At 41.6% G+C, this 26,859-nt stretch overlaps 1 protein-coding gene across 4 annotated transcripts in view; it reads left to right on the forward strand.

Moving 5' to 3' along the window:
• The window catches only part of LOC118714339 (phosphatidylcholine translocator ABCB4), a 150,441-nt gene that overhangs the window by 36,406 nt on the left and 87,176 nt on the right, over positions 1-26,859 (forward strand). For all 4 annotated transcript variants that reach the window (XM_036429544.2, XM_045578482.1, XM_045578484.1 and 1 more), the window contains 16 exons: positions 621-734; positions 887-997; positions 1,169-1,294; positions 1,398-1,601; positions 1,891-2,061; positions 4,988-5,149; positions 6,765-6,941; positions 7,678-7,824; positions 10,113-10,220; positions 12,423-12,500; positions 15,094-15,177; positions 17,939-18,142; positions 18,591-18,691; positions 20,222-20,362; positions 21,311-21,467; positions 22,193-22,390. In XM_036429544.2, the coding sequence (XP_036285437.1) occupies positions 621-734; positions 887-997; positions 1,169-1,294; positions 1,398-1,601; positions 1,891-2,061; positions 4,988-5,149; positions 6,765-6,941; positions 7,678-7,824; positions 10,113-10,220; positions 12,423-12,500; positions 15,094-15,177; positions 17,939-18,142; positions 18,591-18,691; positions 20,222-20,362; positions 21,311-21,467; positions 22,193-22,390 (2,283 nt within the window). The remainder of the gene's footprint in view (positions 1-620; positions 735-886; positions 998-1,168; positions 1,295-1,397; positions 1,602-1,890; positions 2,062-4,987; positions 5,150-6,764; positions 6,942-7,677; positions 7,825-10,112; positions 10,221-12,422; positions 12,501-15,093; positions 15,178-17,938; positions 18,143-18,590; positions 18,692-20,221; positions 20,363-21,310; positions 21,468-22,192; positions 22,391-26,859) is intronic.

Consider the following 26,859-nt stretch of genomic DNA (forward strand, 5'->3'; position numbering starts at 1 on the left):
CAAAGGCACACTTGTTTCATGAAAAAAATCACGAGGCACACCACCATTAGAAAATGTTAAAAAATTTAACTCTGTGCCTATATTGACTATATATAAAGTAATTCTCTTGAATAGGAATCAAATAAACACAAAGTATTTTATAATTACTTTATTATGAAATATTAAGTAAACAAAATAGTGAAAAATTATAAAATTCTTGTCTTGTCTGCACCTACGGCACACCAGGCAACATCTCGCGGCACACTAGTGTGCCGCGGAACAGCGGTTGAAAAACGCTGTACTAGGGTTTAGTTCCTCTATCTGCTGATGGTCTAAATAAACCAAAGCTCTTGGCCACTCAATAAATATTGAAATATTCTATTATAATATTCTGGTCCTATAGAATTTACACAATTGTCTCATTGAGCATGTAAGACTAATCCTGCATTCTAAGTTGAAAAGTACTTAAGCTATTAAATATTTAAAAATATTTTAAAACATATTTTTAACACCTAGGATTTGCTAGGTATATGTTACCTTGCCATTTTAAAATTTAGTAAGTTGTATTAGGAAAAAAGAGTATGAAAAGATTGTTTAAACAGTACCTCAGGAACCTGACGCTTTTCCTTCCCATCCCTCAGGTCTTCTTCTCCGTGTTAATTGGGGCTTTTAGTATTGGACAGGCATCTCCAAGCATTGAAGCATTTGCAAATGCAAGAGGAGCAGCGTTTGAAATCTTCAAGATAATTGACAATGTGAGTCTCAGCTGGCTATTTACCCAGCTATTTAAAAGTGTTTCTATTTAAAAAGTAGATTTTTTTTTAACACTTGTTCCAACTTTCCACAAACATCACTCCAAGCAGTTGTTGTAATCTAGTCAAACCTTCTGATATTTTATTCTGTTTAGAAGCCAAGCATTGACAGTTATTCGAGGAATGGGCACAAACCAGATAATATTCAGGGAAATTTGGAATTCACAGATGTGCACTTCAGTTACCCATCTCGAAAAGAAGTTCAGGTACAGTGATCAATGATGAATCAATGACTCAATGATGTATTGAATACTTTCTCATACTTTTCTTTGGAGACTTTAAAAGAATTTGAATGTTTAACCCTCACTTTGAGTTCAGCTGTCCATTCGTAGTCCTGTGTATTGCTGTTAAGTTTTATTTCTCACTCGTCCTCCCAGATCTTGAAGGGCCTCAACCTGCAGGTTCGGAGTGGGCAGACGGTGGCCCTGGTTGGGAACAGTGGCTGTGGGAAAAGCACGACGGTCCAGCTGATCCAGAGGTTGTACGACCCTGCGGAGGGCACGGTGAGAGGGCGTTGGCTGGGCGAGATGCCGCAGCTATCATGGTGCCATTGCAGGCCACATGCTACTGTGCTGTAGTGGGTAAAAGTGACACCTTTCACTTCAGGTCAGCATTGATGGACAGGACATCAGGACCATCAACGTAAGGTATCTGCGGGAAATCATCGGCGTGGTGAGTCAGGAGCCTGTGTTGTTTGCCACCACAATAGCCGAAAACATTCGCTATGGCCGTGAAAACGTCACCATGGATGAGATTGAGAAAGCTGTCAAGGAAGCCAATGCCTATGACTTTATCATGAAACTGCCTAATGTAAGTCCTTCTTGATCTTTGTCATGCCAGAGGTTCAAAGACTAGAGTGCTGACCTAATGCTTAACAAGTTAGGAAACTGTGATCTGGAGGAATCTTCTAATAAGGGAAACCCAGACTACCTCAGATTGTAAAGCTCTAGCAGCCAGTCATATTTTTGAAAAGGAGGGTTGGTTATTGCTGAGTTTTAAGGAACTGGGTTGTATTATCCAGGAGGTTCCTTCCCATCTTAAAACGGGAGCTGAGATAACTTGTGCTATTGCTAACTCATCCTGTGTTTTCTTGTTGTAGAAATTTGACACCCTGGTAGGAGAGAGAGGGGCGCAGCTGAGTGGGGGACAGAAACAGAGAATCGCCATCGCTCGGGCCCTGGTTCGCAACCCCAAGATCCTGCTGCTGGACGAGGCCACGTCCGCCTTGGACACTGAGAGTGAAGCAGTGGTGCAGGCGGCCCTGGATAAGGTCTGTGAGCCTCAGTTCATACCAACCTGATTCATCAGCATAAGATCATCTCACCAGAAGTTATTCTTAGTATTTTTATTTATTGTTTTCTTTTCAGAGAGAGATCAAGGTAGAGAGAGAAAGAAGCATCAGGTTGTTGTTCTACTTATTTATGCATTCATTGGTTAATTCTCTTATGACAAACTTGGCATATCAAGACGATGCTCTAAAGCTAGCTGGCCAGGGCTTTAGTATTATTATTATTTTTAAAATATATTTTTTATTGATTTTTTGTACAGAGAGGAAGGGAGAGAGATAGAGAGTTAGAAACACCGATGAGAGAGAATCATCGATTAGCTGCCTCTTGCACACCCCCTGCTGGGGATGTGCCCGCAACCAAGGTACATGCCCTTGACCGGAATCGAACCCCTTCAGTCCCCAAGCCAACTCTCTATCCATTGAGCCAAACCAGTTTCGGCAGTATTATTTTTTTTTTAAAAGTAAGTTTTCAATCGCTTCTAAAGTTATTCCTTCCACTCCACTATCAAAATAAAATAATCAGGCCTCTGGATCTGTTTGTTTCATTATTCTTTATTTTTTTAAGTAGAGATGCATAAACTTTCATTGAAAGGTTCTTGCAAGTTTTTTAAGTTAAACAATGAGAAATACAGACTCAAAGGAAAATGGGTCTTTATTGTAATGTCAAAAATGTAGTTTTAGAGAAAACCTGTTACTGAGGTTTTGTGAGTTTTTACTTTTGTCGACCAGGGGGAAATATCATCTGAAGGTTCACGCTTAATTTCCAAGATGGTAAAGGCTTGATGAAGACTCTATTGGAAATGAGAAACCTCTTATCTCCCATGGAGAGGCCGTGAAATGTCCTTGACTAGCAACAGGATTTGACCTTCCCACTATTCTTGAGTTGGTGTGATTCATTCACCAAAGAGGATTTGTGTGCTTGTTCTGTGCCAGGCACTAAGTGCTGTGTCCCTGGCATTTAACATAACCAGGCAGCTCTGTGAGGACAAGGACTGTGGAGACCCAAAAGTGCTCTGAGTTGAAGTGTCACAGTAGAATTCAAAGATGAACTCATATTTGTCCCAACTCTTCCTCTCTCTAATAATAAAACAACACTGCATGTTCCTTTAAACATCCTGTCATTGTGCTTAATAGATTGTTGAGGGAGGAAAAAGGTTATAAAAATTGTGTCGTGGTTTCCTCCTTCGCTATGCTTATCTGTAATTTCACATCTGTGTCTTTTTCTTATTCTACAACAGTATTAACTTGTAAATAAAAACTGTTTTGAAAAGGCTGCATCTAAAAATACTTTCTGCTGCCCTGGCTGGTGCGAATCAGTTGGTTGGGCATCTTCCCAGGCACTGAAAGGTTGCTGGTTTGATTCCCAGTCAGGACACATGCCCAGGGTGCAGACTCAATCCTTTGCAGATGGCGTGCAGGAGGCAGCTGATAGATGTTTCTCTCTCATACCAATATTTCTCTCTCTCCCGCTTCCTTCCTCTCTTTCTAAAAATCAATTAAAAAGTATTAATAAACTAAAAAACACTTTTTTTAAAAGTCCTTTTCTTGAAAACATCCAAAGAATTGAGCCATTGTCTTCTCTACTTTCTAGTTGCTACTACCTAATTTTCCTATATGTCTTTTTTTCCTTAGAGTTTTCCACTTTTTCTCATATTGATCCTGATATCTTTTTTGGTAATTTCTATTGAGAATTTTGTTGCTAGTTCCAGAAGAAAAATGTAGAGTACCAAATATCATAAGCATTGGGAAAGTTACAAAGCCTCAGGAAATTTCATACAAGTTCTGATTATCTGTCTGTGTTTTGTATTACAATAACAATGAGATTGGCATTTAAAAATATCTATACTCTTCAGTGTTTCCATAGTGCTTCACTGAGGCAAAGAACCATTTACTTAGGACTTCCCATGTGTATATGTCACAATGCTTCGTGTGCATTATTTTATTTAGCATCACACTTGTTCTAAAAAATGAGTATTTTTACCATCCCCATTTTATGTTTGAATAAATTGATCCTCACGCAGGTTAACAGATTTGGATTAAACACTTGGAATTCATAAATGGCAGAGCTAAGATATCAACGTCACGCTGAAGTTTATCTGGACTGTGCTGCCTCTTACTTACTGTCTGTCTTGATCCTCCAGATACCCTGTGGTATAGGTGGCATAGCTAGCGTGTACTGGTGTGGCACATGAGCCTGTGTCTGCTCTGATTGGCCAATGCCTGGGCTGTAGAGTTTTTTACTTTGAATAAGCCCTTAATTATTACTGCTAACTTAGGCTGAAAGACTTAAAGGTGTACATAATATTAAGATGTGACTATCATATTTATCCTTATCCTTATTCTATATAATGAAAACCTAATATACTAAGTGTCTGGTCATTCAGTTGCCCATTCAACCAATCAAAGCATAATATGCACTGACCACCAGGGGCAGATATTCCAAATAGTAAATTAGCTTGCTGCTGGCGTCTGACCAATTGGGACTGAGTGAGACAAGCCAGACATACCCTGGAGCCCTCCCACGGTCCCTCTCCAGAAGGCCAACCTCCCGCATCCCTCCCCAGCCCCAATTATGTACTGGTGGGGACCCTTGGCCTGGCTTGTGCCCTCTCACAATTCAGGACCCCTCAGGGGATGTCAGAGAGCCTGTTTCTGCCAGATCCCACAGGCCAGGCCGAGGGACCCCACTGGTGCATGAATTCGTGCACTGGGCCCCTAATTACATAATAAAGCATCATTTAAGTCCGTATCAATTGACTATATATTTACTAAAGCCAGAGACTACATTATATAGCTTGGATAGTTTCACAGTGTGCAAGACATTGATACTCAATAAACACAAGTTGAATGAATAAATGTTTGCATAAAATTGTTCATGTATTCAAAAGTCAAATTTTCCTCTCTTTAGGCCAGAAAAGGCCGGACCACCATCGTGATAGCACATCGGTTGTCTACAGTCCGTAACGCTGATGTCATCGCTGGTTTTGATAATGGAGTCATTGTAGAGAAAGGAAATCATGATGAACTCATGAAAGAGAAAGGCATTTACTTCAAACTTGTCACTATGCAGGTATAGTCTAACTCCAGATTTTCCTAAAGTATCTCAGGTATATACTGATTTTGCTATATTTAGTGCTATAAGTAAATGTAAGTTGACTTGATTATCTTGAGAAGTGGGGGGAAAATACTTGAAGGATTTAGGATTAGACCACTGTTTTAGATATTTTATTTCTCTATAAAGAAGGCTCATTAGAGAAAATTAAAGAAAAGTCTAAATAGTTTTATATGTGGCTGTTGAGAATAGTGGTTAATCTGAATTAAAGTGTTTGTAAGCAGAAAATGCATTCCACATTCTGAAGACTTAGTACAAAAGAATGCAAAATATTTCAATAAATATTGGCACTGGTTACAAGTTAAAATGCTAATGTCTTAGATACATTAGGTTAAATAAAATATGTAATTAAAATTGATATTACTGGCCAAGAGACATATGAAAAAATGCTCAAAGTCACTGAATCATCAGAGAGATGTAAATTAAAACAACAATGAGATATCACTTCACACCTGCCAGAATGGCTACCATCAGCAAATCAACAAATGACAAGTGCTGGTGGGAATACAGATTGGTGCAACCATTATGGAAAACAGTATGAAGTTTCCCCCCAAAATTATATATGGAACTACCATTTGACCCAGTGATCCCACTTCTAAGAATATATCCTAAGAAACCCGAAACACCAGTCAGAAAGAATATATGTACCCCTATGTTCATACCAGCACAATTTACAATAGCTAAATCTGGAAACAGCCCAAGTGCCCATCAGTAGATGAGTGGATAAAAAAGCTATAGTACATTTATACCATGGAATATTATGCAGCATAAAAAAAAAGAAGAATCTCTTACTCTTTAAGACAGTATCGAGGGACCTGGAGAGTATCATACTAAGTGAAATAAGTCAGTCAGAGAAAGACAAGTATCACATGATCACACTCATATGTGGAATCTAAATAACAAAATAAACTGATGAACAGAATGGATCCAGAGACATAGAAGCATGGAACAGAGTGCAGAATCTCAAAGGGAAGGCAGGGGGAGAGTGGGTGGATGGGTGGGAGGTAATCAACCAAAGAACTTGTATGCATATATACATAACCCATGGGCACAGACAATAGGGTGCTGAAGGCCTGGGGGCGGGCTGGAGGGGGTCAATAGGGGAAAGAAGGAGACATATGTAATACTTTCAACAATAAAGAATGATTACAATAAAAAAATTAAAAAATAAATTCACACACACACAAAAAAAATTGATAGTACTTGTCTCACACTTTTTAATGTGGCCACTGAGAAAATTTGAAATGACAGCTGTGGCTCACAGTGTGGCTTATGCCATGTTTCTGTTGACAGCACTGGTCCAAAGCAAACATGATTGAGCCCAAAACACCCACAAAACAGATGACTAGATGAGCTATGTGGAGTGATGCCATGACATTTTAGCATATTTAGCGGGAATCCTTCTTATTCAGTGGTTTTAATTTTCAAATATATTATAAAAAAAAGAAATAGCAGTTTAACTTTATCCTTTCCTATATATCTACTCAGATTGCCATTTTCCTAATATTCGATGACTAATTCTCATAGGTTAACTGAGCCTAACCAGCTTATGCATATATCTTGTTTATTTTAGACAAGAGGAAATGAAATTGAATTGGAAAATGAAACAAGTGAATCCAAAAGTGAAATAGATGATTTGGAAATGTCTCCAAAAGATTCAGGATCCAGTCTAATAAGAAGAAGATCATCTCGCAAGAGTATCCATGCACCACAAAGCCAAGACAGAAAGCTTAGTGAAAAAGAGGCCTTGGTACGGAGGGTTAGGGCTGGGGTAGGCGTGGGAACAAGAAAGGATTATTCAGAATCCTCCTGTCCTATCCCCCAGAGTGTTCTACAGACCAAAATCTCAACATTTTAGACTTGAGTTAGAATTTATGAATGATAATTTATAGGTCAAGAATTATAAAATTAAAATGTATCATGTGAAGAGACAAATTATAATAGGTCTTCGAATATAAACATTTCTATTCTTTTATCCCTACTTGCAAATATTCTTGTCATGGTTGTGGAAATAGCATTTATTTCTTTTAAAATTGAGGAGTAATAATCAGTCAGTGCTTTTTTAAGTATTTGTATTTTTTATTTTAAAGAAAAAGGAAGGGAGAGGGAGAGGTAGAAAAATCTTTGAGAGAAACGTTAGTTGGCTGTTTCCTGCATGCCTGATTAGGGATTGAGTCTACAAACTAAGCATGTGCCCTGATGGAATGAAACCAGTGATCTCTTGGTGCATGGGTCCACGCTCAATCAACTGAGCAACACTGGCCGGGCATTTTTTTATTATTATCATTTTGTGTGTGTGTGTGTGTGTGTGTGTGTGTGTGTGTGTGTGTGTGTGTTTTAAGCTAAAAAACCATCAATTGATTAGGAAATAAGAATTAAATATGTTCATTAAATTTTTTTGTATATGGAAGAATTGTTCATTATTAAATCAATTAAGAATCAATTATTTTTCTTACTAACCTGTAGAACTATTTTGTGTTTTCCAGGATGAAGATATACCTCCAGTTTCCTTTTGGAGGATTCTAAAGTTGAATATCACCGAATGGCCTTATTTTGTGGTGGGTATATTGAGTGCTATTATAAATGGAGGCCTGCAACCAGCATTTTCAGTGATATTTTCAAAGATCATAGGGGTAAGTGTTGATGTTTACTTCTGGATTTACTTGTGAGTCCTGACTAAAGAATGAACTGTTTACATTTGTAATTGTATATGAAAGCCAAAAGGACATGAACCTTCCTATGAAACTAAGCAGCTTACAGATGTAAGAATAGAAGTCTGGTTTGGGATAGGAAAGCTCATTTTTCTACACCCCTTTCGTGCTGGCAGTCAGTCGGTTTCTCTAGGACCCAGACTGAAGTAGTCGATGAAACTGATGAGGTGACTGAACCTTACGTGCCCTCACTAGGCTCTGAGGGAATGTCATGGGCTGTCCTATCACCACCGAGCAGAGAGAGTCCCCTGTGTATTTATTTGTCAGGCTGGCTTGAGAGGGAACTCTTCTCTGGCATATGCGCTTATCCAGACATGAGCAGGCCTAGCTTGCTGCCTCCATAAGAAATCCATCTCATTTATTAAGATGTAAACAAATGGAACAGCTTTCAAAAGATTGCGGTTGTCAAACATTGGTTGCACTTGCCTTTCATGATGGCATTTTCAACAACATGGTTACAATCCAGGCAGGAATGCTTTCTTTTTAGTGACAGATATTCAAACCTCAAGATCAGGACACCCTGGCCCTAACTCCTGGAAATACTATGGAAAAAGAAATTGATCACTATATAAAACAGAGGCCAAACACATGTGTATATGTAGAAATGTCATAAATATTCAGGTCTACCCATGCCTGGCTATCTTATTTCAGGTTGGCATTCATATATTTAATGTTTTCATTCAAGAGATATTTTCTCAGTGTTTGCTTTGTGCCAGCTACTATTCTATGGGCTGAAAAGGTAATAAGAAGGAGACAGGGCTGGATTGCATGGAGCATATGTTTTAGGTCAGGAGTTTAGCAAATTTTTTCTATCAAGGATAAGATAGGAAATATTTTAGGCTCTGTAGGCCAGCGGATCTCTGTGGCAAATACTCAACCTTGCCATTGTAGTGCAAAAGTTGTCATGTTAAGACGTTACATAAACATTTGTCTGGTGGCCTGTATGTTGCCAGTTCTTCTAACATTGGCCTTGCAGGCAGAGAAGGAGACATTGGGGGAAAGGTGGGAGAATTTGAATTATCTAATCGTTAGGAATGGGTTTTTGCTATGTACAACAAAAACTCAATTTAAGGATTTTTTTTGTTTTTTCACTCCTTACAGAACAATAGGTTTCAAAGCAGGTGGTCCAGACGGACACATTAGCTCCTAGATAGCATTAGGCAGGCAATCAGCCATCTGTCTCACTAACGGTTTGTAACACAGAGTTAAGGTTGTGGGCTGTGAGTTAGATTGCTTGGGTTTATATCCCCGGATCATCGCTTGTGAGGCTGTGTTATGTTGTACACGTTAGTTAACCTCTCTGTGCTTCAGTTTTCCTCGGTGTAAAATAGTGATGCTAATAAAATAAACCTCAGGAGTTGGTTGTGAGGGTCACAGGAGTAATACACGAATTTGCTTGTAATAGTGCCTGGCACAGAGTGAGAACTCACTGATTGGTAGCTATTCTTTTTGTTGGAATGACATCAAGAAAAATTAATTTTTTTCTAAAAAGCTTTTTTCCTTACAAAGAACAAAACTGTCTGGGTGAAGCCAATTGGTGTGTGGCTGTCACAACACGGATTTGGGCTCACTATGTAGAGCGATGTTTGCCTTCTTCCCCTGTGGAGTGGTTATTCTCTGCGCTCCTAGAGCCCAGGATATCCTCGTAGCTCTTCTGCCCATCTCTGGAAGTGTCTCCATGTGTGGTGCTGGGTCAGCTGGCTGCAGACCCACTGACTTTCTAACTGGCCATTCTACAGAGAAGACTGGGTCAAAGAAACACCTCTCTTATTTTGCACTGAGTGAATGACCCCCACTTTCTGATTCACCAAAATCATATCATCAGACTTGCCTCCAGAAACTCTGGGACAGTTTGAAATGCCCAAATCGAAAAACAGTGAATGGCCCTACAGTGTAATTTCCCACCAGAGGAGGAACAGAGATTCGGTCTCAATTCCACTTCACAGAGTAGGTGGGGCGCTCATGACTCCAAGGGGGAGTCTGAGCAGGAAAAGTGTTGGGTTGATTTGGGAACGATAGACCCATTATCAGCCTCTAGGGAAGGGAACGTACATACACCTTTAAGTTTGGGGTTAAGGAAGCCAACCCCAACCTTCAATGTACCAAAGGCCTCTTGACCCCTGATGACTGTGCTAGATGGGAAATGGGTCTGACCCTGAATGACTCCTTCAGTGACTGACTTAAAACCCTTTTCATTATTTTCTTAACAGATTTTTACCAGAAATGATGATCCTGAAACAAAACGACAGAACAGTAACTTCTTTTCACTGTTGTTTCTAGTCCTCGGAATTATTTCTTTTATTACATTTTTCCTTCAGGTAAATGTCTACATTTTCACTTTATTGATTTTGAGAAATGCATCATTATTCTACTATGGGAACTTAAAAACATCTATGTAGTTTGCTTTTTAGTAGAATTGCTTCTATATTAACTGAGCTATTAGCAGCCAAATTTCTTTGCAAATTAAAAAAAAAATGTTTTGCTTCCTCTGGCTCCCTTGCTTACCACCTCCTCTTCACTCTTACTATCTCCAGCTGTAGTTAATGAAATCAGAGGGAACAGAGCAAAGGAATTCAGTGCTCTAAGAGATTATATAGTATTGTAAGGCATTTTGGGTTTTCGTGTTAGACCTAGGTTGAGTACAGGTTGAACCAATTTTTAATTTTGTATCTTTGGGCAAATAAGTAATTTAAACTAAGTTTCCTCATCTGTTAAATAAGGATCATTAATTGCCTCTCGATGATTAAAAGAGATCATGTGACTAAGTGCTCAGGCCTGTGTGAGGTGGTAGCAAACACTCAGTCACCTATTAAATGAATAAATTATAGCCACATGTGATTTTTGTAAGATAGTATTCTCAGTAGGTCTCTTTATTTACTGTCTTGTAAGCATGAATTAGTACATTTGTTAAAGATTACTTATTGATTTTTAGAAAGAGAGGAACAGAGAGGGAGAGGGAGAGAGAGAAAAAAACATAGATGTGAAAGCAAAGCATCAATCCGATGCCTCTTGCATGCCTCCTATTCTGATCAGGATTTATACTGGCAAGCCAACTGAGACATACCAGCCAGGCCCATGCAATAATAATTTTTATATATATATATATTATTGATTTTTTACAGAGAGGAAGAGAGAGATATAGAGAGTTAGAAACATCGATGAGAGAGAATCATTGATCAGCTGCCTCTTGCACAGCCCCTACTAAGGGTGTGCCTGCAACCAAGGTACATGCCCTTGACGGGAATCGAACCTGGGACCTTTCTGTCTGCAGATCGACGCTCTATCCACTGAGCCAAACTGGTTTCGGCCGCAATAATGATTTAAATAAAACATTGTTGTGGACATTGTATAAGTGGTACCAAAGGAAAAGACTAAATTCTTTCATTACTAAATACTTCGACTCTCGTTGTGGAATTTGACCATACTATAAATAGGTGTGACATTCTCACTCTATCTAAGATTGTCCTGCCAAGTCTTCATGCCAGAGGTAAAGATTGCAGAGGGTGAAGTTGGTCAGAGAATTGGGAGGGAGGGAGGCTTTGAGCTGGTCCCTTCAACTGGAGAGATTGGGATTGGTGAAGGCAAGGCAATGAAGCAGAACCTTTGTAACATGATGGTGGGTGGGGAGGTGAGCCTGGGAAACCAGCGTAGGAGTGAAGGCCCTGAATTATAGGGCCTCAGAAGTGCAGATACACGCCGAACCTAATGTGAGAGTGCCCGGCCCCTCATTTAGAGACATAAGGAAGAGCTCTGTGGGTGATGGAATCTCAGGCTCTGGGTTCCATTTTGGTACGGACTCTCAGACCCCGATTCCGATCACAACCGCGCCACGATAGAACTGTGGCTTCTGGCAATGTAGCCGCCTCTCTAAACCCAGTTTCATCTGGGCGGTGGTGATTGCAGGGTTGTTCTGAGGACTTAGTGAGAGGAAGCACTTAACAATAGGTAGCTCTCCGTTGTTATGTTGTCTCCAGCATAAGAGGAGTGGTATTTCTGTAGTGGCGAAGGTATTTCACTGTCCTTCAGTCTTATCGCAGAAACTGTAATTGGTCATTAAATGGTAAATATAACCATTTTAGTAACGTCAGGCTTAACCTCAGTTAACCTGGTTCCCCCAGGGTTGGCATCTGCTCGCAGAGGGGCTGCGCAGCATTACATTGCAGGGCAGAGGGAGGGTCTGCTTCGTGCTGCGAACCAGGGCATGTGTGGCCCCTCCTGGCCTTCAGTTACCTGGCCCAGCCCGGCTGTTTCCTTTATCAGCGCCACTTAGAGAGGCTGATTCTCTCTTCGCCTGTGCTCTTTGCTTCTGTTTCTTCCCTCTCTCCCAGTCGTTTCCTACTTGGGAGCATGCTACTTGGGAGCACAGTGGAGCTGTGGCTGCCTTCCTCCTCGTCTCTGATTCTGCAGGGGACGCGGGCGGTCAGGAGGGCCTCTCCTCTGCGTTGGCCGTGCCATCACTTAACCTGCACCTCGGCCTCTGACAGGTCCCCTTCCTTATGGTGTCTCCTTGTTCTTCACAGGGCTTCACGTTTGGCAAAGCCGGAGAGATCCTCACCAAGCGGCTTCGATACCTGGTGTTCAGGTCCATGCTGAGACAGGTATTTGCATTGAGGACTGTGCCCCAGGGTGAGCAGGCTCCGTCCTCAGATCACTCTTAGGAGCTCCTGCCTTGCTCTTCCCTGGGTCTCATGGGGAAGATGAGGCTGAATGCCGCCAGGTGCAGGCTCAGGCCCTGCCGTCTGTCTGTCTGTCTGTCTGTCTGTCTGTCTGTCAGCAGGGGGTGTGGGCTCAGGATGGCTGCGAGGCAGCCTCCAGTGCAGGTTCACCCCCAGCTTGGTCTCAGCAGCTGAAGGCAGAGCAGGCGGAAGAGATCTTCAGTACCCCGCCTCCCTCTCCTCTCTCTTTCCTCCTTTCCCCTGGGAAACCCAGGGTGCTGGTGTTTCTTCCACAAGTCAAAGTGCATCCCCACACCCATGTCTTCACTGCCCAGTTTCTTTGCTAGGGCCAGACTGATAGACTACCTTAAGCTGCATGCAGTGTTACTAGCTGATCATGACTTAATTTAATGTCATTTTACTCCTCCAAAGCCCTAAGAGACAGATATGATGTTTTCCTGGGGGAAGGGGTCAGGAGATTCGAGGAATGCAGCCCAAAGAAGTCCAGTATAAACAGGAAAGTTTCTGTAATAACTATCATGAAAATTTTGTATGTCACCTTGTAATGTAATTTTCCACCAATGGAGGGCCCTGACCCAGGACTCTCGGTCAGGTTTTGATAGCTGAGATTCCTCTTTGGCGCGAGGCTGACCCTGGCCCAGGGCCGAATGCCACGTTACCTCCTCAGCCCCTAGGCCAACTCCTAGGTCCATTACACTTTGAAAGGTGAGCAGATGGTTTGTGTAATGCTCTCTCCTTAAATTGAGTCTAATCATCATACATTTATGTGCCTTCTGCTTACAATACTTAGTATTTTATAAGTCATTCAAACCTGAATGGATCCCATCTTCAAGGAAGTTAAGTTCCAGTGCAGGAGGCACCTGGGGTCTTAAGAGGTTTACTAAGCAAGTTGACACATGCTAGAATAAATCATAATGCTGTATTTTCTTACTTATTTGATGGGGGGGAATGATAGATACTGCTTTAATGCAGTTCAGATAAATTTTTAGGGCCATAGTTATTTTTGTAACAGACATAAATGTATACTTCAAGCATACTATATATAGCCAGTGTCTGTGACGACCAGGATGACCAAATGACCGGTCACCATGAGATACACTGAGCATCTCTTGGTCTCTTCGATCTCAGCAAGGCGGGCAGCGTGCAGACAGGGCAGCAAACTGGTGTACTACTGCGTGCAATTTTGCACGCTGGGCTTCTAGACTTTTTAATATTTGTGTACTTAAAAATGTAAGTGGTTTTACAAAGAAAATCCTATTTCACATTGAATGTGAATTTTTAGTCTGGATTTCTTTGGGTGAGTTTTTAAAAATCTAATTGGTTTATTTTTGCCCTGAACTACAGTTACCTATCTGTTCTTCAGCTTCTCTGTTTGGCCATCTAATGAATACTTCATACTTATTTCCAGAATTGAATTTTAGACTCTCCCCTCCCCATAGGGCCCATTCCTTGTCTAGTCTTCCTCCATATTAATGAGCAGCAGCTTCATTCCACCATTTGTTCAGGCTGAAATCCTTAGCATCATCATGGACTCCTTCCTTTCTGTTTGACGTTACAGTAGCCTTCTCACTGGTCCCACCCCCTCCATCCTTGTCTCAATCCAGTAGGTTCATCTCCCAGGAGCCAGAGTCATTCTTCTAAAATGAAACTCAGAGCACAGCCCTCTGCCCAAAACCTACTGAAAACTCCCCACATCTCTCAGGGTAAAAATCTGGAGTCTTTGTAGTTGACTGTAAGGTCACACAAGGTGTGGCCCCCTCACTACCTCTCAGACCGCATCACCCACAGCTTCACCTATTTTTCGATACATAGTCAACATATGCCCTGACTCTCTAAATTTGAGAGTGGAGGAGTGGGAGAGACAAATGAGAAAGGAAAATCTTTCTAGAGGAAGAGGCAACTTTTACAAATGCGCACAAAGGTGCTTTTAAGACTAGTGGCAGCCCTTCAGACATTCTTGCTCCTGCGTGAACAGATCAGATATGCCTTTGCCACAGGGCCTTTGCCACATGCTAGACTTCCTTCTCTCAGAAATTCTCATTCTTCTCTTTATGCAGATCTCTTCACAAATGACACCTTGGAGAGACTTTCTCTGTCCCCTCACTGTCTATAAAATAGCACCTTTCCTCGCTTTTAGCTTTCTTACTCTGCTCTATTTTTCTTCATAGCATTGTTATCATCTGGCACGCTATGTATTTATTTGTTCGTGGCTTACATCTCTATGGCTTTCATCTCTAGAATGCAGGCTTCATGAAGGCAACAACTTTTTCTTTTTTTGTTCACTACTGTATAGATTGAACACGTAGAAATTATCCTTGGAACAAATTAGGCATTCAAAAAAAATTTGACACATTTATGTGTTTGTCTGCTAAGTCCCTTTTGTTCTCTATTGAGTGTCAAATCCTGAGTGCTAAATGCAGGAGATATAAGTAATAAATAGAACAGACTCCTTCGTTGTCTTTGGAGCTAAGAGTCTTTGGGCTTTAAGAGAATAAAATCATTTCCTGTGCCACAGGATATGAGCTGGTTTGATGACCCCAAAAACTCTACTGGAGCATTGACGACCAGGCTGGCCAATGACGCTGCTCAAGTCAAAGGGGTACGTGCCTCTTTTCTGTGGGTGTTTATCTGCGTTGGCCTCTGGGAATCTCAGCGTGAAACTAATTTCCTCATTTCCGGTGTTAGTTCCCATTATATTTAAGAAAATGTTAAATAAGCATATAATCTACATACACAGTATATCATGTGCCTGATAGCAACAATGTTAATTCTTTAAACATCATATGCCGTTTAGTGTATAGATAACTTACAAGCTTTCTTTTGTTATTGGCTATCTTGTTTATGCTATGAACAGTATACATGTGGAAAGATGATTATTCAGCAAAGGAAGTATGTATCAGCATATCACACAGGATCAGTCTGTTTCAATGTTCAATTAGTTGACAAAATTTTAATTGCCTCCAGGAAAAAAAAAAAAAGAAAAGAATGTACATAGTTGCTATAAGAAAGTTTGGAGACCCTCGCTGCTTTAGCTCGGTGGATAGAATCCCAGGTTCAATTCCAGGCAAGGGCACATTACCCGTGTTTGCAGGCTCGATCCCCAGGTGTGTGCAGGAGGCAGCCAATCAATGATTCTCCCTCATTGTGTTTCTATCTCTCTCTCCCTCTCCTTTCTTCTCTGAAATAAATAAAAATGTATTTTAAAAATAAGAAAAAGAAAGTTTAATATCATTCAGAGGGGAGGGAAAGAAACCTTTAAAAAAGCTTGAAAGAAATGCATTGGGAGCACATTAAAAAGTTAAAGCAAGGGGAGAAGGAACAGCATTATCTGACTATAAAGCTAAATTTTGCTGCTGTATGAATCTCTTTGATTGATAGAACTAGACACTAGAACCAGGACATTTTGATTTATGGATGAAGTGACAATTCCTTCTACAACTACAACTGTTTATAGCAAAAAGTAAAAAAATAAATGTTTTTATTCAGAAAGCACAAATATTTTGGAACTGGATTCCAAGATTTATGATGGTGTTTTGAGGAGGAAATGAATAGGAGAGAGAAGAACAGGAAACGGTGAGGAGAAAGACGAGTGGGTGAGGAAGTAAAATACGAATACATGGGGGTGCAGTAGAGAGAAGGTGCTTTTCTAGTGGTGAAGCACTTTTCTTCTTTGCTTCATTCACACTTAGACTGTGGTGTTTGGACTGTCACCCTACGTTTTGAAATTAGATTAAACCAAGGGGCTTCATCTCCTCCCGCCTCCCACCCCCCCAGCTTGCAGGCTCTAGATCTTTTAGTTCATCCTTCATGAACCATATAAAGGAAGGATTTGTCATCGTTGACCCATGTTACTTGTTTCTGTGGCCTTGACTGACATCCAAAGCTAAATATTTATAAGTGTGCTAGGCCGTGTGCCCAGATAACTCACAGGCCCCGCACTGGGGGGGGAGGAGGGGGGGTTCTGAATGCTCCTCTCAGCCGCCTGCGGTGGGAATGAGCTCTGAGCGGGACCTGAAAATGCTGACAACAGCAGCCTCCACAGCCTTCCTGGGCACACCTCTCTCCTCGTGGGAGAGAATCCTTGATTGGCCGTAACTTCCGACATTTGAATTGAAAATGTATAAATGCAGAGAGAGCTGGCGTGGAAGGCCACTCCATTCCTTGACTTATACCCAATTTAGCTAAGCACCCCTTTGATAGAAGCTCAATGACGGCATCCAATAAAAATAAATACTCTGCTATTTATGCTGTCTCCTTCAGCCCCAAGGCAGTTTCCTGGTGCAGAACTTAAAGAATAGAGGCCTCCGGTAGTTGTAGCAACCTTTTCCCCTAATTACCGGCCTGTTGTTTCATCACATAAGTGATGGACGGGTTTAGGGAGTCGATATTGGGGAAAAGAGTCTTATCAAGGATCCTGTCCTAAAATTCATAACTAAGAGATGTCTTCGTTATTAATCAATGTACCTGCTCATTCCGGGGTCAGGAGAAATTTGTCCAAAGTCACACAAGTGGCAGGGACCACCCTGGACTGTACTCCACCACAATCTTTACCTGCAACCAGCCCTCCTCGAGCAGAGGAAATTCGGAGAGTGGGAAAAAGCATAGCCATTTCCAGACAAAGCAGATCTGGGGGCCAGGGGAGGATGTGGAATGGCTCTCGGGCACAGGGGGTTTTCTAGGGGAGAGGAAGAGAAGTATGGAATGGTAGATGGAATAGACCTTCTAGTTTGACTCCTGGTCTTAGAGTTGCAAATCACTGCCCGTTACTGAAAGTCATGCTTCAGGCTCCCCCCCGGGGCATTCAAACAGAAGGATCTGGTGTCTGCTTAATATCCTGAATTAAATTCCATAACTTTCAGCTCTCTGTATTTTTTCCAACTCAAAATGCAGATTAAATTGCACACAGTAAACATCTCACATATGCCAACATCATTTGAATATTCTTAATGACAAATGTTATAAGTAATTCTGCAGCTAACATTGGAAATTTCCAACTTTCTCATTCCCAGTTTAATGTAATTGTCAGACTCTTTTGATCTTGTTAATTTGCAGAGCTCACTTTGAGGATCGTGGTTTGATTAATGGAAATTTTCTTGGTATTGAAACATTAGGAGAAATAAAAATACGCAATTGAATTCTATATTACTGATTTTGAACTTTCAATATTTATTCTGAAGTCATGAAAATCTTCATTTTACAAACCAAATAAATTTACAAGTAAACCTTTAGTTTTTTATTACTGTGATGATAACCAATAGGTTTTCATGAGGCTGAATTGTCACAATTTTAAAGAAAATGTAAGCATGGATTTTAAAGATAATGTAAAAGTGTGCTTTTAATTTGTTTTGTTTGTTTTGTAGGCAACAGGTGCCAGACTCGCTATAATTGCCCAAAATATAGCAAATCTTGGGACAGGCATTATAATATCCTTAATTTATGGATGGCAATTAACACTTTTACTCTTAGCAATTGTACCCATCATTGCAATAGCAGGAGTTGTTGAAATGAAAATGTTGTCTGGACAAGCACTAAAAGATAAGAAAGAGCTAGAAGGTTCTGGGAAGGTGAGTTCAACTAAGCGAATTGCTTACTTAAGTAGATTGAAATATTCTAATTAGTGTTATTCTGTTACTATAACTCATTACTACTCATAAGCTTGAAGAATGTTCTCAACAAATAAAAAATAGAACTACTATATGACCCAGTGATTACACTTCTTGGCATTTATCCAAAGATATCCAAAACAGTAATTCAAAAAGCTAGGTGGCTTGAGGAAAATGCCTTTGACGGTTTAAGCCTGAGCTTCTCTTTCTGTAAAAAGGAGATTGAATTAGCCGATCTCTCTTCCAGATATAAAACTCAACTTGATAGGATCCTTTTCCATAGTGAAGAAGCTCATAGGTCATAATAAGTTAATTTTATTATAACATATTCTTTATCTCTTTTGTGGATTTCAAACTAACTGCCCTCGTTTGTCTTTGTGCCCCCGGGTGATGGGGTGCTCTGTTACAGATCGCTACTGAAGCAATCGAAAACTTCCGGACTGTTGTTTCTTTGACCCGGGAGCAGAAGTTTGAAAATATGTATGCACAGAGTTTGCAGGTGCCATACAGGTAATAACCACTGGAGGGTGTTTCAATCATTAGAGTGGTTGTCCAGAGGATTACTTTGGCCAGAAGGTGGGGAACAAGTGGAGAAGCTACTAGAAGGGAACCATTTGAGAAGCACTTGTAACTATGCAGGAGAGATATCACAAAACCCTGACCTAAGATGGGGGCATCTCTGAGGTAGAACCTGTTAGAACAGGTGCCTGATGGGAAGGGATGGGAGAGAGGATACTGAGAATGACCTCTGATGCCAAGTTTGGATAATGACACAAGTATTTGCCTTGTTGGGAATTAGTTCTTTGTGGAACATGAGGGGGTGGTGCATCTTAAGGATGCCTATTCTTCCTCTCTTTACCCTGCTCTGGGGAAGCCTGCTCTTCCTCTAATGAACTCATCCAGTGGGGGCTCTGAGACTTGATCTAAGCATAAGCAAGTCCAACCTTTGAGTCTCGGTTTCCTCTATGGGAAAAGGAGAGAGCTCCGCCCTATGGATGGGTTTTCAAACTTTTCCTTTACGATAGTAGAGTCTATGTTTTCCTGGGGAGAAATTATTGAAATCCCAGTATGTGCCGCAGACCAAAGCAGAGTGTATCTGGTTGAAGCAGGAGGAGAGGCCCAGAAAACTGCCCACTTGTCGGCCTGCTCTTACATTCACAGTGCCCAGTTCCTGGTGGCTAGGAAAATGCATGGATGGAAACTCCTTTGTGAAACCACTGATTCCCCATAGCATGTTAATCATAATGTAGCCCCATTGCATACACTCTAATCCTACTTGATTCCTGGGTCCCCAATGGAAGAACATGCCTGATTCCTCTGGGCTGCCCCTCATGGTCTCTGCAGCTTGTAGGTGTTGGATAAATGTGTGTTGCATGAATGTTTACTGTAGTGTACATAAGTTATATATTATATATCCAAGAGAGGGGAAATGGGGAAGGAACTTCCATTTATGAATCTCTTTGGATAATGACACAAGTATTTGCCTAATGCTCTTCAGGTTTTCTTTGGCTTATTTTAACTTTACCTCAACACTTGGAATTGTGCTTGATCCTTCATTAAAGACTAGAGGCCCGGTGCATGAAATTTGTGCAAGAGTAGGCCTTCCTTCCCCCGGCTGCTGGCACCAGCTTCCCTCTGCCACCTGGGATCTGGACTTCCCTCTGGCCACAGCCCACCAATTGGTGGCCTGGGCCTCCCTCTGTGGCGATCATGGGGTGATGGCCAGGCCCCCAACCAATTGCATTGCACCTGCCTTGGCTGGCCTGGTGCCCGGTGGGTGTCAGTGTGGCTCCAGGTGGTCATCTGCTGTTCGGCTGTTCGGTTGATTTGCATATTACACTTTTATTATATAGGATAAAGACTGCGGCTCAGGGATTAGGCAATTTTTCTAAATTCTCACAAGTGGTAAAGTGAGGACCAAATTTTGTTTTTTGGAAACTCCCTGCCATGCCTCCATGCCCTACCACTGACCTACCAAAGGTTACATATTAAGGACTGAGACTTGAAAGCCAAGTAAGTTTCCAAATGTCTTCTTTTCAGAAACTCTTTGAAGAAAGCACACATCTTTGGAATCACATTTTCCTTCACCCAGGCAATGATGTATTTTTCCTACGCTGCCTGTTTCCGGTTTGGTGCCTACTTGGTGGCACGTCGGGAGATGGTGTATGAGGATGTTCTCTTGTAAGTAGTGGGTTAATATTTACACTTAAACTCTAGAAATAAAGCTCAGGGGAACAAGCTTCATGCCTGCGTGGAAAACATTTCCTGTGAAACTTCAGGAACAGATTTTCGTGATTCAGAAGGTGTCTGGATATAAACCGTGAGAGCTGGACTAGACACCCTGTAGAGTCCTTCCCAACTTGAAGCAGTTTTGGTTCCCATGTCATAGATGAAAAGCTTGATGCATCTTGGGAGCAGAATGCTATCTGTGTCTGTAAGGAGCTCTTCCCTTGCTCATAGGTTTTCTAAGACTGGTGTAATTCTAACATCCCTGCCTGTGTCCATTATGGATTGCCACAGTGATGCTGCATAACAGCTAGCCATTACAGTGGCGTACAATGATAGACATTGATTTTTGCCCACAAGTCTATGGGTCAGCTAGACAGTTCTGCTGATCTAGGTTGGGCATAGCAGAGCTCAGCTAGGCTTGCCCGTGACTGCAGTGAGCTGTGAGCTAGTTGGCCGGGACCCACATGCTTCCCTCCATCTGTGCCTTGCCTCCAGCAGACTGTCTGGGCTTGTGGTGATGGCAGAGTTCAGAAGCAGAGAGAGACAGAGAGCGAGAGAGAAGCATACAGGGCCTCCTGAGTCATAGGCTTGGAACTGGCAACAGTCACTTCCACCACATCCTGTTGACCAAAGCAAGTCACAAGCCCAACCCAGATTCAAAGGGGAGGAAAACCAATTCCCCTTCTTAAATGGATACAGGGTCACATGGAAAGAAGATGACTAATAAAGAGATGAAAAATGGGGCCATTTTACAGTCAGTCTGTTGCACTTACATGAACTTAAAAAGAAAAGTGGTTGTCTATTGTGTAATTGATGCTATGCTCTCTGGTTGTAAAAGGGCCAGCTTTCGAGCTTCGCAGTTATAATTCTTTGCACCCATTTTGTCTTTGTTTGTTGTAGGGTATTTTCAGCCATTGTCTTTGGTGCCATGGCCGTGGGGCAGGTCAGTTCATTTGCTCCTGATTATGCCAAAGCCAAAGTGTCAGCGGCCCACATCCTCATGATAATTGAAAAGACCCCTCTGATTGACAGCTATAGCACGGCGGGCCTACAGCTGGTAAGTTTGATGTTTTGATTATATGATCTGCTCCTAACTGATGAGTGAAAGTATTCTAGAAGGAGCCCTGGCCGGTGTGGCTCAGTTGGTTAGAGTGTTGTCTCATACACCAAAAGGTTGCAGGTTTGATTCCCAGTCAGGGCACATACCTAGATTGAGGGTTCAATCCCCAGTTGGGGTACATTGTTGTTTCTCTCTTACATTGATGTTTCTCTTCTCTTTCTCTCTCTCTTGTCTTCTCTCTAAAACAGTATGTCCTCAGGTAAGGATTTTTTTAAAAAAAAAAAGTATTCTAAGAGGAAATCTGATAAAAACCTGGACTCTTAAACATTTGCTGATGATAAAATGAAATCTTCTAGATCATGGGTTCATTTTTTTTTTTAAATGTTAATAATATATATTTACATCCAATACTTTTTGTATGACAAAGTTACTGGGAGATAGGAATACTACCCACTTGATAAGCAAATCTTATTAACCAACTTTTATTACGTGTGGATTATTCCTGGGCAACAGATTGAGTTATCACATTGTTTTGTACTAAAAATACAGGCTGTAAAAACACTGACTCTTTGAGATGGTATTTGTTAAATTCTAGCAGTTACAAATGAAACCCAATTCTAATACACATTCACTACCTTGGACACCTGGAGCTCAAGGGGGTTGGCCATGCAAAGTGTTTCCAGGGTTACAGCAAAGAAACAACGGTATTGTTCTGATTTTAGAATGCATTGGAAGGAAATGTGACGTTTAACGAAGTCGTGTTCAACTACCCGACCCGGCCCGACGTGCCGGTGCTGCAGGGGCTGAGCCTGGAGGTGAAGAAGGGCCAGACGCTGGCCCTGGTGGGCAGCAGCGGCTGCGGGAAGAGCACGGTGGTCCAGCTGCTGGAGCGCTTCTACGACCCCTTGGCCGGCACCGTGGTGCGTACTCAACTCACTTGAAGTGTCCCGTCGTCTAAAAACCTGGATGCATTTAATTTTTCACCGTAAGCCATGGCTTTTCAAGCCTTTGAAGAACAGTCCCATCTAGTTTCTGACATCCTAGATACGGCCTCCAAGCTCATCCTCAATCCCAGCCAACATCCCCAGCCTCTTTCTCTCTCAACACTGCCCCCACCCTCCTCTCAGTGAGGTTTCAGCTTACAGGACCAGTTCCAGCAAACACTTAAGGAGCATAAAGATAGAGGAGAGGTGGTAGGAGAAACAGGGTGAGAGCCAAAGATAGGGAGTGTTTCAAGAAGGGGAAGGTAGTCCGCAATGACAAAGGCTGTGGAGAGGCAGGGTAAGATGAAGAGTGTGAAAGCATGATAGGACTTGGCAATGAATGGGCTGCTTCTTAGTCTGCGGTATTCTCAGTGAAGATGTGGTGCTTGGAAGCAGGTGAGCATTGCTGAGTTGTGGTTAGGAGGGGAAACAGAGACAAGGTATAGACTACCAAGGTCAGTGATGAAGGAAGGACAAATAGGAACAGCAGCTTGAGTGAGGAGGTGGAGTCCAGGGAGAATGGTGAGGGGGGAGATCTTGAGCATTTTTATGGCTGAGGGAGAGAGAGAGCTGTTGATGGAGAAAGGGCACTGAAGCATTTTCTGAGGGGGAAAAGGTAAGATCAACCAATTTTAGATGCGGGTAGAGAATGTAGAGGGATTCCCTTTTGTTTCTTGAACTAATAGAATGAGTGAATGTTTATATTTATTTTTTTCAACAAACCTTGCTGAGTACTTGTCAGGGACTATCTTAGGTACCAGGCATGAGATAGGAGTCACGAGGGGAGTAGTAAAATTTTAAGTAATTATAATGCAGAATAGGGGAAAAATCAGATTAGGAAGGAATAGAGTTTACAGCAAGAAAATTTCATTATGAAGATGTTATTTGACTATTGGTTGCACTCAGTTGATATTAAAAATATTTAGCAACTGGAATGGTAAGGGCACTGACCAACCAGAATAGACACCTGTTCCAGATAGTCAGATTGATGCCCATCAGCTCCATGTGGGCCCTCCTTGCATTAGTGACTGACATGAAAATAGAAATTTTAGGCTGTAAACAAGGGCATTTTTCCTTCCTCATAGCATTCATGGCTACTCAGTTGTATGTTTTATTGTATTCAAAGACAGTTATGCCTTTATGCAACCTGTTCGTTCACAGCTACATAAGCTTTGTTTCATTTATATATGAAACAAAGCTTATGTAGCTGTGAATATTGTGTGTGTGTGTGTGTGTGTGTGTGTGTGTGTGAATTCTGATTTCATGCTTCAAGTCTGTGGCTAATGTTTAAACAAAGGACTCTAAATGAAGACCTCGCTGACAAATGAGGCAATCAGAGGAGGAAATGCTAGCTCTCAGACACTGATGATGGCCCTTAATGGACATGTATTAAGCAGTGTGTTAAATGTTGAGCTCTAATGACTTATAGGGTCTTGGTGTCTGTCCTCAGCTGAAGAGATGGGGCACATACTTCCATGAGGTAGAATAAAGAAGGAGATAAGTTTGAACCAGTTCTTAAGGGATAAGTAGAGCTGGTTGCATAAGAGTATGAGGGTAAGGAGTGAATCAGATGCCATTTGAGGTAAGAGATCGTGTGAACTGTGGTTGATAAGTAATTTGTTTCCGATGTCCACATAGGCCAGTTGGGCTGAAATAGTGGGTTTAACCCGAGTTGTGTGCTTGTGCTTTTTTTTTTTTTTTTTTAATCTTTATTGTTGCAAGTATTACATATAATATTACATATATCTCCTTTTACCCCCTATTGACCTCTCCCTGGCCACCCCTACCCCTCTCATGCTTGTTTTTTTTTTATTATAGCCCATTTAGGAAAGACAAAAAAAATTTCATGGCCTCACTATTGTACTCATAGTCACTTTAATGGAAATAGCGCTTGAAAACAGAGTTGAGTTGAAAACTACAGTAATGGTAAACAGTACAATAATTAAACAAGAAGAAAGTAAAGAAATTAATTTTTCTACACATACAGAAATGAAAGGGAAGCATAATTAAACCATGGATCATATCCGTGATGATTCAGCACATGAAACAGAAACTGCTATAGTATTTCCAAGGTTATCCAAGTAGGTACGCATTTAATAAAAGCAACTAGCTGCTTACAAAATCATTGAGAGAGCTGGAAGAGTAGAAGGGAAAGTGGAAGCAAGTAAGTGCTCTAAGACAGATAGATCACAGCACCGCAGGCTGGGATCCTGTGGCCAGGAAGTTGCGCAAATCATGCCACTGTCAGAGCTTCTCTAAACCTGAAGCCGTAAGATCAGAGTGTGCCTTTTACAAGAACTCTCGCCTGCTGGAACATGTGTGTAAGCTTACCACTGCTACTGAAGAGAATTGACCTCTGCCTTTCAGATTTTGCAAAGGGTTCGTTAGTGGTAGAACCTCAGTTACTTCCAGAACCAGAAGAGCATCTGGGAAATACATTTTAGCCTTCCAGCCCCTTGATTTATGGAAAGGCAGACGCAGAATAAAATGGCAATGAATGCTGAGTGCATTGGATAATAACCATCTCAAGATGACACTGATAATGCACCAAAAGCAGTGTCCTCGCCTATTGTAGGAATGCTTTATTTGCACTAGAACTTTATTTTTTTTAATATATTTTATTGATTTTTCACAGAGAGGAAGAGAGAGGGATAGAGAGTTAGAAACATTGATGAGAGAGAATCATCAATCAGCTGCCTCTTGCACACCCCCCACTGGGATGTGCCCGCAACCAAGGTAGATGCCTTTGACCAGAACCGAACCCGGGACCTTTCAGTCCACAGGCCGACGTTCTGTCCACTAAGCCAAACCAGTTTTGGCTGCACTAGAACTTTAAAATATGGCCAAGTGGCTCATAGCAGCCAGATTCAGTGGAAGTATTACCAATAAACACTAGGGCGTGTGTCAAGTTTTGCTTATGAATACCAATTAGTAACCCTTCACTGAATGGTTAGTAATTAGTCCTCATTAGCTTGTAAAAATGGGGATGTAGGATTTGAGCATTATTTGAGTTTTGATCGTAAGAACCAAAAAAAGGACTTGATCCTAAGCTCAGGAAATCTCATGAACATGACCCGTATGGTGGTTCTCAAAATAGTGTATATCAGAATGGCCTAGAGCTGTGATCGGCAAACTGCAGCTCGCGAGCCACATGCGGTTCTTTGGCCCCTTGAGTGTGGCTCTTCCACAAAATACCATGGTCTGGGTGAGTCTATTTTGAAGAAGTGGCGTTAGAAGAAGTTTAAGTGTAAAAAATTTGTCTCTCAAAAGAAATTTCAATCGTTGTACTGTTGACATTTGGCCCTGTTGACTAATGAGTTTGCTGACCACTGACCTAGAGAGCTAGTAACGAGCACAGCCACCTGGTTTATTCAAGTAGATCAGGACCTGGCCTTTTCGTTTTCACATTTTCCCGGGTGATTCCGATGCCAGTTACAGTTGGAGAACTTCTGGACTGATCCATTTGAGTGGTTTTGGTTAAATTGTGAGAAGTGTTGAACAACGAGGCCACAGAACTATGTGTATAGAGGGAGGTCCCAAGTTGTGTGGATCCTGGAGGTTATTCGATTGTATGGACTCTACTTAAAAGAATACAAAGTTATGAATACAAAATTAGGTACAGAAGTGAATATTTGCTTGGAGGGAGAAAAAATCACAACAAAATTTGGGAAACTTAAAAGATTCTGGTTCCTTCTTTAGGCAAATTGTCATCGATACGGTACTTACCTGGAAGTGCTTCCTGCCCAAGGCCTGGCCTTCCTCCCACGCAGAACACTGTCCAAGACCCGCATTTCCTGCATTGAGGCCTTCCTTAGCTTCACCGCTAAACTGCCTCTGATTTGAGTCTTCCCCTCACCTATCCTCTCTCCCCTCTCCTGGTCCACCCCACACACCACCCTCAGAGTCCTCTGTCCTTAGGGTACAGTTAGAAGCTGGTATTGCCCAGTGGGTGCCTGGGCTAAGATAGGGGCATCCCTCTTTTGAGGCAGGACAGAAAATATCTTTCAATTATGTGACACTGTTACCAAAACCCAAAAACTTGATTTCTTAATTGTTTATTTCTATGAGCAGTTCTCACTGATTTCCAAGTGTTCCTTGGTCTTCCCTTAAACCCCCTCTTCTCCCTTAGACCTCAGACAAAGAAGCTCTGCCTTCATCTGTTTTACATTTCGGCTTCTACACATGTTCCCCCCAGAAAAAAATTCTTCAGCTAACACAGATTTTAAATAGTTTGCAACTCTGGTGTATCATGTGGGAAGGAGGAGGCCCAAGACTGTTATTGTATTCAGTGTGATGGAGAAACTCATTGAAACTTGCTGGAATCATTCAAATTTGTCTGATTATATTGGGCAGAATATATTTTCCTTCCAGGGGCATGCACCTGGAGAAAAAAATTTTAAATACAC

This window comes from Pipistrellus kuhlii, unplaced genomic scaffold (genome assembly GCF_014108245.1).
Source record: "Pipistrellus kuhlii isolate mPipKuh1 unplaced genomic scaffold, mPipKuh1.p scaffold_m20_p_10, whole genome shotgun sequence".
Classification (NCBI taxonomy): domain Eukaryota; kingdom Metazoa; phylum Chordata; class Mammalia; order Chiroptera; family Vespertilionidae; genus Pipistrellus; species Pipistrellus kuhlii.